The sequence below is a fragment of the Sminthopsis crassicaudata genome, chromosome 3 (genome assembly GCF_048593235.1).
Source record: "Sminthopsis crassicaudata isolate SCR6 chromosome 3, ASM4859323v1, whole genome shotgun sequence".
NCBI classification, from domain to species: domain Eukaryota; kingdom Metazoa; phylum Chordata; class Mammalia; order Dasyuromorphia; family Dasyuridae; genus Sminthopsis; species Sminthopsis crassicaudata.
In genome coordinates, this window is record NC_133619.1 from 316,607,000 (window position 1) to 316,620,318 (window position 13,319).

General features: G+C 32.5%; 1 protein-coding gene across 8 annotated transcripts in view; it reads left to right on the forward strand.

Moving 5' to 3' along the window:
* NECTIN3 (nectin cell adhesion molecule 3) overlaps positions 1-13,319 on the forward strand; it is a 182,990-nt gene that overhangs the window by 54,557 nt on the left and 115,114 nt on the right. For 3 of the 8 annotated variants that reach the window (XM_074301139.1, XM_074301143.1, XM_074301141.1), the window contains exons 6-7: positions 7,842-7,980; positions 10,092-10,176. In XM_074301139.1, coding sequence (XP_074157240.1) covers positions 7,842-7,980; positions 10,092-10,176 — 224 coding nt within the window. Of the gene's footprint in view, positions 1-7,841; positions 7,981-10,091; positions 10,177-10,361; positions 10,477-13,319 lie in introns of those variants that run through there. The other 5 variants (XM_074301146.1, XM_074301147.1, XM_074301144.1 and 2 more) reach the window with 3 other exon arrangements.

Consider the following 13,319-nt stretch of genomic DNA (forward strand, 5'->3'; position numbering starts at 1 on the left):
TGTTTCAAATTTTGATACTCCTAAAGCTGTATGATCTTTGTCTAATAGATGAAAACAATGCAACCTATTCAAAACAATTAGCAAAATGTGTGAAATGATGCCTCTAATGAGTTTTTTGAAAAATAACAAATTATGTAGCGGAATAATACCGATATTTTCTTACTAATAACAAATACAACCCTCCTCACATACTGCATTCCCAAATTTTTGATATTTTATGTTGAATTTTAGTTTTCTGTACTAATAAAATTTGCATATTATTCATAATATATTTGATAAACAACCTTTAATAGCTCTCATATATATAAATCATCCAAAAAAAAAAATACTTTCACTTTTCTAAGGGCTTATTTTTATTGGGAAGCTTTAATTAAAATGAAAAATTTTGACAGTGTGATTTATCTCTTAACATGTCATTTGACCTTTCAGCTATACTTAATGGATAGTGGCAGTAGACTAACAAATTAGTATTTCTGATTATTATTTTACTTTTTAATTCCTAATACATAGAGATGAGTATTTGAGTCAGCTATTCTGCTGTGATAAATTCTCTATGTCCTGGTTTCCCTAACCCCTTACATATGAAACCAATAAAATATTTTCGTCCAAAATACTATAATTCAGTTTATATACTTCCACTTTAAATTTTAACACAATAGAAATTTAGTTTTTTGATGCTTTAGCTTATGCTATTTTTTTTCTGAAGCCATAATTATGCCACAGCAAATAAACCAAATTTTTCTGAGCCTAATTTGATTGCTCATGATAAAATTTGCTTTTTAGAATAGATTTTTTTTTTTAAATCACTGCCTAGAATAGTGCATTAGTAGGAATTCAAAGAGTTTTGAAAACTGGTGGTTGTTCATCACTTTGATTTTGTATGATCTTCCTTTTAATGTCTGCTGTGTCCACCACTATGTTTTCGGGGAGTATATAAAATTGGGAGAGTACAAAAGATACAAAGATCTTGCCACCTATATTAAAGCATAGTCCATACATTCTAGATGCAAATACTTGAGGAAGTATCAGGAGAGTAATGTGTATAATATTGTTTATAGCTCACATATTCAATATAATGAAGTTCAAAGAACACTGGATCCTGGAGTCAGAGGATCTGAATGCACGTCCTAGTTTTGATGCTTGCTTACTAAGTGTGTGTGTGTGTGTGTGTGTGTGTGTGTGTGTGTGTGTGTGTGTGTACATGTAAAGTAAATGTAGAGTAAGTTGCCAAATTTTTCGAGGTTAGTTTTCAGATTTGTAAAATGATGAAGTTGGTAAATACCTTCTCAGATCTTTTTTAGCTCAGTCACAGATTAAACATAGAACTTTAAATTTATTTACCAAAATGATTTAAAATATAAAGTTTTTTTTTTTTTTTTTAATTAAGGAAAGAAATTAATGGAAAACTTAGATCTCAATATTTATACTGCCTATACACAAACAAAAGCTCAGGCAGGATTAAACATATATGGTTTAGAGATTAGCCTAACCCAAAAAGAGGCATATTTTAGGAAAGAATAATAAGACAAGAAAGGTTGAGTGTCTAGAAGATTGGTCTTATAAGGAGTTTGTATGCATTAAGTATTGGAAAACTTGTAGAGTTCTGGACAAATATTAAAAGGACATTTTTTTTAAAGGAGATTGTTCTAGGAATTGAGTTAGGCAGCTTGGAGTCAGGCAAAAAGACCACCTATATTTTTGTAATATATTTGTAAAGGATTAATATATGCTAAAGTGTTAGTCAAGAAAATGATGAGAAAAATATAGGTTACAGATACGTTTTGGTGTGAAAAACAGGTAGCACTTGACTGCTAAATATGAGCATAGAAAAGATCTCTATTCTCAATTTCATATGAAATGAAAGAAGTATCAACATTTTATATTTGTAATGGTACCATTAAATCTAAAATTTAATATTCACATATCTGTTTCAGATGTAAAATTGGTTCTAAATTTGAAACCTAAGCTTTGATTTTAAATGTATATAGAAAAATATGATGATTTTATTTTTTAAAGACATGAAAATTCATTTATTCAGGATCATATTACTTAAGCTGAAAACAGGAATATTATAGAAATAATATTGTTGCCAGCATAGTGTGTACAATCGTTTTAATTATAGTCAATTGTACTTTTTTCTTCTGCTCAGTAATATTTTTTCTCTGTAGTGTAGGGTTTATCTTTTTAACATAAGTATTTCAGATAATATTTTCATACTTAAATGTTCAGAAAATTCTTATTTCAAAATAAAATTTCATTTATTTATGTATTTATTTATTTATTTGTTTGTTTGTTTGTTTATATATTTATTTTGCTGAGGCAATTGGGGTTAAGTGACTTTTTGCCTGGGATTGTGCATCTAGGAAGTGTTAAATGTCTGAGATTAGATGTGAACTCAGGTCTTCCTGATTTCAGAGCCACTGCTCTGTCCACTGTGCCATATAGAAGCCCCAATTCTCCTTAGTTTATTGGTTTAGTTAGCTAAGATGTATACATTAGAGTAATACCATTTCTGCCAAAAGCTGAGTGGTTTTGCTGCTGAGGGATAACTATGGATTGAGTGACATTTTAAGAAAAGGTACCTTACCTCTTGTTTGGCTGAGAGAATGATGAGGATGTTACTATCTACCTCTATAATGATTTTATTTCAGTTTGTTGCAGAGACATCAAAAGATTTATATGAAAAATGGAACTTCAGGAGGGCAGTTGAGAGAGAATTTTGAATGGTGACCTGGAGCCTTTGATGTCACAAACATTTATGTGAGCTGGCCCCATCATGTTCTTTGTCATCTACTTCTTGTAATTCTAAAAACTTCTGGTAGTGATCCTCCCCTGGGTGAAATCATTTCCCCTTTATCTGAGCTGAGATCTTATTTCAATTTGAGCTGAAGAGCTTGTTTTCATTAATCCATTCTTTCAGGTGTCTAAATCTATAGAACTTCTCCAGTTTCTGTTTATTGTTTTATTTGGATATAGATATGGGTTTACTTGCTATTTGTTATTTCCTATGGTCTTTTAGGTATTTGATGGTAAGAAGCAAAATAATGAATGTAAGCTCTTCACTTCAGAAAATTTGTGTGTGTGTGTGTGTGTGTGTGTGTGTGTGTGTGTGTGTGTGTATTTTAGATAACCAAAGCTGCCTTGAAATATTCCCTAGGAAATAATTTCTAGATATAGCTAGGGAGAAAATTATCCTTGTCTCCCCCCCCAAAAAAAAAAAAGTTCTTTAATTATGAGGGGAAAAATACAGAACAAGATATGATTTCTGGAATGGGAAGTCTGGGAAGTCTTCGTCTAAGATAATCAAGAAAAATATTTGAGAATAGGAAGGAAAAGGAAAATCCCAAGAAGGTTTAAAAGTGGGGTTCAAAATTTGCCCTTTTTTGGAAATGCATTAAAAATTTTAATAAAAATCTAGAAGTTAAAAATTAAACAAAACTTGCTACTAACATCACCATCTTAAAATTGAAAGTGTGGGACCTGTAGATTAACTTAATCTTCAACTAAATGTTGAATTGTAAGTGCTATCAACCAAAGTTTCTTTTCTGGATTCTTCATGTTGAAATCATTACGCATAACCTTTCAGAAAAAGAAAATAGCAACACTTCAAAAATAAAGTAGTCCTCAGAATCAAGACTAAAATTGCAAACTTTAAACAAATAAAACCTTGGAAAAGAAGAAACCAAGAATCATTATTGTGAATATATATTGTTGCAGATAATGTAAGATGTAACATGTAAGAACTGTGTAAATTATCCTAGTTGTGGTCACACATGTGGCTTGATAAGATCTAAGACCCATTCTGTCTCAGAAGACTGCATTTCATCGTGTGTGCATAGTAGAAGGGCCTGCTGAAGCAGAGGAAGGTCCTAGACAGTTAAAGGCTGGAAGATTGTACCTCCAGAGAGACATATCAGAATATAATTGTAAAATTATATCTATTTGCCACCTGTTAAATGTCTAAATGTACACTGTGAGGCTTGAGCCTACCTTCCTGGAGTAGACCTTAATTAGTTGAACTTGCTTCACCCCTTCCCACCAAATACCAGTAACACAAAAGACCATCACAATAATGAATTGCCAAGTAACTCTTTTTATCTACACAAACAGGAAATAGAAATTGTAGTTCTACACAATAGAACATATCAAATATACCAAAGGATACATAATGAGTTCTCTTGACAGAAGCAAGATAAAATCTCAGCTCAAGCAAAATACTCAATAGAGGTTTGCCATCAGGTTCTAAAATTCTAAGTCCAAGTATTCAAGGAACATAATGATCATTTCTCATATATAAATGTGTCTCTGAGACCTCCAGGCTGCCATTGAAAAGTTAACTCCCTCCCTAGAACTCTTCTATTTATGTCTCTTGACGTCTCTGTGACAAACTCTTTTTCATCATGCCATCAGCCAATCAAGAGTTAAGTCTTCTGTCATGTGAATCCTATACAGCACAGGTTTGTTGTCTTGGATGTATACAGGGTTACATTAGATCATTGTGCTTTAATAGATGATAATGCTGCTTTATATCAAAGACTTCACTGTACTACCCTATTATTTACAGGAAAATAAACTTTCACCTATTCAAAGGATAACAGAAATTATACATTTATTATTGGGAGATGGATGGGGACAGAGAGTTGGAAGAAACTATTAGAAAAGTTTGAAGGAAAAAAAGGCCAAATGATGAATCCTTATGAAAAAAAGTACCAATCCTAAATGTTAGTATAAAATTTGAAGACTTAAGGGTTTGCTTTTTTTTTTTTTTTTTTGTATTTTCTATTAACTGATATTTCTTTTTGTCTTTCAAATCCTTGTTGAAAAATAACTAAAAAAAAAGGAAACTGGGAAATGAATTAGAAGCATAGATAGCAAATGTAAAGGGGTAGAGTGAGAGAGTGAGTAGGGCAAGGTAAATGAAGTAGACTCCTTTACTTTCCAATGAAGGGATAACTTTTCTACAAGGCCAATAATTCTTTCTTAAATCTTTGATTTCATATTCTGTCTCCTGTAGCAATCAGTCCATCCCATCATTCCACTGAAATTGCTCTCTTCAAAGTTACTAAAGATTTCTTAATTTCCAAAATGAATGACTTCTCAGTGCTCATAGTCCTTGACTTTGATACTATTGGTCACTCTCTTCAAGACATGACCCTCTTCTGGTTTTCCTACTTAGCTGACTACTCCTCAGATCTCCTTTCCTAGGTCCTCATTCAAATCACACCCTCTAACCATGGATGTCCCACAAGATTATGTCCTGGATTTTCTCCCAATATACTCGATGTTTTCATGAGATTCCATGGATTTTATTACCCTCTCTGTGCCAATGCTGCTTTATCATCTCAGCCAACCTCCAAACCATCTTTCAGAAATCTTGAACTGAATAATTAGTAGATATGTTAAACATCTTGTACAAAAAGAAATCATCTTTTCGCCAAAATGTTCCCGCTGCCTCCCTTAAATTTGCTATTGTGGAAGAGAACATCAAGTCCTCTTAGTTGGTCAAGCTCACAATCTAAGCTCAGACCCTCTATCTCTCTTTCATATCCAATCTGGTACCAAGTCTCTTGATGTCATATTTGCAACATCTCTCAAAAATACGTGGCCTCCTATCATATTAACATTCTGGAGCAGGCCTTCATTTTCTTATATTTGGACTATTAGAATATTAGGCTGTTTCTAGTCTCTCTCCACTCCAAACTGCCCACCATCCAGATGCCAAACACAGAACCAACCATATCTCCCTCCTTAATTAACTCTTGTGACTCCCTGTTGCCTCCAGGACTAAATATAAATTCTTGTTTGGCATTCAAAGATGTTCATAGCAACCCCCCCCCACCACTTTTCTAGTCTTATTACAGCTTATTTCCTGCCACATAATCTTAGATCCCATGGCACTTCTGCCTCCTTGAAGTGCCACAAAAAAAGGCGCTCTTGTTTCTTGGCTCTCATCTTCCATGACTGTAATGCTCTTCCTCCTATCTTCCTTCTGTCTTCCATTTAAGTCCCAAATTAAAATTATTTTCTATAATATTTTACTGTATTTTCCCAACCCCTTTTAATCCAAATGCTTTTCTTTAAATGATTGGCTTTTTGTCTTTTATATAGCTTGTTTTTAGATCTTGTCTTCCCTCTTAGATTGAGCCCCCTGAGGGCAAGGAACTATCTAGTGTGTATTGCAAGCATTTAACACTGCCTGGCATGTAGTGCCAGTTTAGTGAATATTTATGGCTAAACTATTAATAGTTAAGCCCCCTTTATTTAATCTGCTGACACTTTCTTTGATTTTTAGAAAAAGACTAAAGTCTCATGGAATCATAGAGCAGTAATTAAAAAGTTAGTGGGAAATAGCTTTCACTTATACTCAAAACCATTTCCTTGATTTCCTGTCCACCCTCTCAAGCTTTTTAAGCCTATTATCTTTCCTTTTCTAACTAGAGTCTTAAACAATGCTATTTATGCCCATTGCTTCTCCTTCATCTCTTGCCATTATTAAGCCTATTGTTAAATTTTTTTCCTGAGGCAATTGGGGTTAAGTGATTTGCCCAGTCACACAGTCAGTGTTAAGTGTCTGAGGTCAAATTTGAACTCAGTTCCTCCTGACTTCAAGCTGATGCTCTATTGCTATACCCCAACTAGCTGCCCCTGGCTTATTGTAATTTGATTTCCAGCTCTACCATAGTACTCCTAGATTATCCACAATTTATTGATTTCTAATCTGCCCTCAGGCAGTTCTTGAGCAATCCTTAATGTTTTTTGTTTTTTGTTTTTTTTTTCCCCTGAGGCTGGGGTTAAGTGACTTGCCCTGGGTCACACAGCTAGGAAGTGTTAAGTATCTGAGACCAAATCTGAACTCTGGTCCTTCTGGGTTTAGGGCTGGTGCTCTATCCATTGGGCCACCTAGCTGCCCTCAATCCTTAATCTTTCTAGACTTCTTTGCAACATTTGATTTTGCTAACCACCATTCTTTCCTTCACTGTCTTTCCTTTCTGACTTTCCATGACACTTTTCTGTCAGTCTCACTGTTCCTCCTTGATTTTCTGTTGCTGCATGATCTTCCTTGTTCTGTCTTGGACTAGTGAAGCTTCCTTCTAAGGCTCTTTTGGCCTCTCTTCTCTCCTGGTGATCTCCTCAGACCTCTATATCTAGTCCTTTTTGATCTCTTAATTCCATATTGCCAGTTGCCCATTACATATCTCCAAGTACCTCCAGTTCAACCTAGTAGAAAGATAACTTCTTTTCTCCCCCCTCCTAGCACTCAGAGCCTTATCATTTTCGTATAACCTCTCTGTTTCTATAAACCATTCTTGTAGTTGCTTATGTTGACAACCAATGAGTTGTCTTTGACTTTCCATATTGATTTTATAATATATCCAATCAGCTTCCAAAGTCTCATTGATTATGCCTTCACATCATCTCATATCCATTCTCATCTCTCTAAATGACTGCTACTCTTAATTCAGAATCTAATCACTTCTCAGTTGGACTCTTGTTACACTTATTTTTCTTCTGGTCTCATTCTTTTCTCTTAGACCCCCAAAATAATGTGTGAAAAAATTTGTTGCCATAGTTATTTGTGAATACTAAAGTGAAGGCTTTGATATTGTTTGAGAAAAGCAGGGAAAGGACATGCAAATGGAATGGAATCCTATATGATTTTGAATGGAAATCATAAGAAAATTGATTAAATTGGTAATATCTGTAGCCACAAAAAGTGAGTCAAATTCAAGCTATTTTAATATTTTAATTAATATTTCCTGCATCTTACAGGCATAAAGTATGCACTCGTTATTTACTCTTCATTAGTTGCCTCAAAAAGCCTAATCTGTGTTGCATTCCAGATGTTCCATTTAAGCAGACCTCTTCCATAGCAGTAGCTGGAGCAGTCATTGGAGCTGTCCTTGCGCTTTTTATCATTACTATCTTTGTTACTGTGTTGCTGACTCCTCGGAAAAAGAGGCCATCCTATCTTGACAAAGTGTAGGTATTTTTTGGGGTGGGGAGGCATGTTTTGATTGTAAATACTCAGCATTTAGGAGCTTTAATTTTTGTTGTAAATACAACCCTTAAGCATTTGAGGGAAAACAGTAAAATTATTTATTTTGACAAAGACATTTTCATGCGAGGACATTTCAACCTAAACTTTAAGGGAAAAAATAAAGTTTCATGAGGCTGATTAAGATGAATGCTATATAGATGTTTTAACCTAAAGTAAATTAAGGTTTTTTTTATGCCAGAGATGTGCTTTCTCCCTCCCTTTCTGACTCTCTCTGCCTGTTTCTCTTTCCTGACATCTAGATACTAGAATATGTATGTATGTATGTTTTGTTAGACTTTTAAAAATATGTGTCTTCTAAAATGTATATGACTTTGTCACAAACATCTTTATCCTCAGTTTTGTGTAACAATTCATATAGTAACCCAGTGGGAATTATTGAAAATGTTTTATTAGCATGTTTTTGTTTTTGGTTTTTTTTTAGGAGAATTTATTTTTTTTTTTTATGTAGTATGCAGTTAAATTATGGAATAGAGTAGATAAATATATGTGTGTGTATATATATATATATATATATTTATATGTATATATATGTATATATATTTTAAAGAGCATTATAAATTGATATTTTAGCATAATTGGCTTTAGCTGAATAATGTCTTTTTTTAAAATTCCTGAAATATGGAGTCAGGTCCATATCTTAGCTTTACTACTTTAGTTGTGTGGCCTTCAAATCAGTTAATACTTACTGGCTCATCTGTAAATTAAGAGAGATTAGATAATCTTTAATGTCTTCCTGTTCTTAGATTCTGTTCTCTACCTCTTTCTATCTTTAGGTATTTGGAGTGGGGGTGAGAACTGGAAGAAGGACTAGGGAAAATTTTCTATAAAAGACTTTTAAATACCTCATCAAATCAGGCTAGTCCTTATAACGTACTTAACAGCCTTTATTTATAAGACCAAAGTCCTTAAATTTTAGGTCATTTGGTTAGTAGCAAATAATGATTAGTCCTTAAATGCTTTTCTTATATAGTAGTGCATGACTAAGAATGTTCATATCTAATCTTCAGTTTACCTTATAATAAGGTCACTTTGGCATCACGTTAAGATCTCATGAAGTCTAAAGAAGTTCTTTATTTGCCCATTTCTATTGCTATTATAAAAGAGATTTTTATCCTCGTCTGTTTCTTGTTCCTACATGGACTGCTCTATTTGTAATTATCAAGTGTTGCATGTAGAAATAAAACAATCTATAAATTTTTACATATGATATTTGATGAATTTATCATTCTTTGCTTTTAAATTATTACTATAAAGATTCTGCAGTTATTGTTCCATCCCATATTTCATATTTACATTTTTTTATAAAATCCAACATAATTACTATTTTAATAAGATTTTCACTTAATTTATTAATAATACGTATTTAAACTTACTGGTGGTCTTCAAAAATTTTGTCTTTTAGTTTTCATAATTAAGTGCTTAAAACCAAAACATTCTAATGTTGCTTCATTTCATAAAGTTTGCACAATTAAGAGAAATAAACATTTATATTTATTAGATTATCTGAGTGTTTCCTCCTATTTTAAAAGGAAACATTTCTATTTATTTCTTTGAAAAGCTGAATTTCCAATTAGCCATGGCATTGAGAACCTTGATGTTTGGGTGACAAGATATTTTGAGTTTTCTGCACATATGGATAATTTTTTTTAAAAAGCCAATATTGAGGATTTTCTTCATTCACCCATTTAATAAATCTGAAAAATAATGTTAATGATATCTAAATGTTATTAAGAAAAAGTTATAATATAGTTTTTTTTAAAATAAAACTATAAATTTTGGGTTATGTGTAATATAATGTGCTTGCACCTTTGCTATTAACAGCAGTATGTGGGTTGATTTGGTTTTGTCTAAGCTCTAATTCAGTTTATTTTCTCTGCTTTGAAGGGTAAATGACAATGAGTGCTGAATTAAATATTTGAGACAATTTAAATAGTATCATGGAAATTGTGTTTAGAATTATAGGGACTCCTTCCCCCACTTTCCCTTTGTTTTCATCAGATGTGCCAGTCATTGTTTATTCTTTTTAATGCAGGATCGATCTTCCACCCACACATAAACCACCTCCTGTGTATGAAGAAAGATCCCTCCCTGTGCCTCAAAATGAAATCACATATCAGGTAGGTTAATGAGCACACTTAAAAATCACCTCAAATAGAGTACAAAATACCTAATGCCTTAAGTAAATGGTTTGTTTTTTGAATTTGAATGGTAGTTATATAGCACTTCATGGCTTGTTCTTTGCTCTGCAGTAGAACAAGCCTTTCTTTTCTTGATGATTAGTAGTGTGAGCTTTTTCTTTCAGGAGTTGGAGAAAATTTGAGATGTTTAGAAATGAAATTTTCATTAAAAATATGTGGTTCTTGACTTATGGAACATTAACATATGGTAAGTATGTCTACTGAAGTCTAAATTTATGTATTGCTTCTTTGAAAATAAAGGTTATGTTCTCTTTTCCAATAATGGTCAATATAGATTTTTCAAAATAAAAATAAACTCACTTAACCCTGTTTTATATTCCTAAGTTACTTTTGGAAATTGTGAAGTAGTTATTCTTTTAACCTTTAAGAAATTTTCCTGCCATTTCAGTTTGAATATGACAAGTTACTTTATTATAAAATAAATTTATTAGGGGGAGGAGGTGTTGTGGAAGTGTAAAAAAATCCCAAAGATAATTGTGTAGTGAGGAATTGTACTGAGCTTCTTTCTCATTCCTCTGGATAGTTCATTTTCTTTGTTGTTTATCACTGGAGACTGCCATCCTCTGATAAATTCCAGTTGTACTAACTCAATAAAGTAGAAAAAAAAATCTAGAGGATAATTTGACTTGATATGGTCACCTATTTCACTCCACTTTCCTTGAGGAAGAAAATAAGCATGTGCACGTGCCTGTGTGTGTGTGTGTGTGTGTGTGTACAAAGCTAATAATTGGCTAGAGGTGGTGCTAATGGGGAAAAAAGGAAGAAAACCCTATCTTGCTCAATGCTAATCAAGTAATTGAATGGAGGACCTATTAGTGGTAACAATGAACTTGACAGCAAGTGAAAGCGCTTCATTATAAACTATCATGTAGTTAATTAGGTAATTTGGAGCTGGGAATTTTAGGAAGGAATAAGAAATTTGAATAGCTAGAGAAAAAACATTCCAGATATGGTATAAGCCAAGCCATTCATATTTTACTGTATATAGGGAATATGAAATTTGGATGTTTTCAGGGGAGAGGTTTACCATGTATAAGAATATTGAAAGGTGAAGTTAAAGAAAGATATTGGCAAGATATGTTTCATGGTGCCATGAAAGGAGTCCAGGGACATTAATTATAGTCCTGATTCTGCTACCACTTACCCTCTAACTTTGGTTAAATTGTTTAACTTTTCCAATACTGTATATTCACTTGTAAAATGGAAGGGTCCCAAGTCACTTCTAGCTTTAAAATTTCGTGATTCTTTGTATACTATACTGAGAGTTAAGTGGCTTTAGCCTTTCCACTAGTGTCTCACCTAAAGTGGTGAGTGGTAAATAAAATAATTACTGTATGTATGAATGAAACAAGCCTATAAAGCATTTGTTCATTCTTGAGGCTGAATTAGCAATCAATTTATAAGGTAAAATATTGTGATTCACACATTATAATCTAGTAATAGCATAATGATATGATTATTTGTATTATTAAATTAGTGTTGTAATGAAATACATGGTAACTGCCTTTTATCTTGCCAGTTCAAGAGATCTGCAAGAACATGTAATTATCACCTAGTTATTTTATTGCAGTAGTCCTTGTACATATTGTGTTATGTTTATCTTCTGTTATAACCTTTGTCATACTTATCAGAAATGGTTAGTGCTTATTCTCCTGGTTATGAAAGGATGCATGACATAACTAAAAGACACTGATCATCACTCCTGATACTGGTTCTTAGAGTTAGGCATAGAGACCAGATTGAGACCAGGGAATTCTTACTAGATCACATTAAGTACTAGATAGGACTCTCTTGGAAAATGATCTTTGTCTAGATCTCAACTCTTTATCATCTACTCTAATGGTTTCCCTAGGGAAAATGACAGCAGAATTAAATCTTTCTATTATCTCCATTTAATTACACATCTCATCACTAAGATTCAGGAACCTTAAGCTATCTAAATATTTCAAATACTACATAATTGAAATTGTTCTTAGTGAGTAGCATTACTCTCTAGAAGTTAAGTTACTTCCTGTGTATAAGTTAACCCAAGGCAAAAACAAACAAACAAACAAAACCTATACCAATATTTGAAAATACCAATTTTGGAAATACCAATTCTATCAATTTTGAGATAAAATATTCTGACAGCTATATCGAGGATGTTTAAATATGCCTGTCTCATAATATGGAGATAATGTTTTGATAATTCAAGAGCTATAATTTCATCCTTGTGAGTTTTATATACATTCTTCAGAAACAGGTGTTTTGCCTAATGCATTTATACATACTAATGTGGTAGACACTTGTATATCTTGATCACAGCCTATTCTTTATTGTTAGCTAAGTTATACATGTGCTATTTGCATGTTAGAGAAATCCTCATTATTGTATTATATTGATGTAGATTATTTCATTCTTGACTTCAGTGGATCCATGATTCCAATAATAAATTTATTTCCTTTGCCCTTAAAGATTATTGCACATTCTCTCTTCAATAATCCTATTCTTTGGATACAAAATGAGACAACCACTACCTCATCTTCTTTTAAAGACATGACTAATGCAAAAATCTGTATTATTTGGTATATAACCTTTGTAACAGAAGTATGGTTTTGTTTCTCTTTTTTGATGGGAAAAGGTGAGTTGACAGGGAAGAAGTGAGAAAAGAAGGTAGATATATCTTCATGAAAATAAAGTTTAATTAAAAAAAATATTGTCTATGTCTTTCTGTACAGTTTTCAAAGAAGAATCTTCTTAATGTATTGTAGGACATCATTTGAATCTATAATATTTAAATTATCTATTAGCCATCACATTAAGTACAAAGAGAATATATCTCCCTTTCCAGCAAATCATGTCTTTAATTATGTCTTTTATGACTTTTTTCTAGGTCAGTAATCAGTAATGTTTAATCATATAAGTTTTGTCAGTCTTTCTGTTCTATTTGATTTATTGACTCTTTGGTCAAAATTAGTGTTCCATGATTTGTCACCAAGTAGAATAATACAGAGAATTATCCATTCAAACTCTAATATTTTCAGTCATTCATGCTATAACCGTTTTTTTTTTTTTCAATTTAT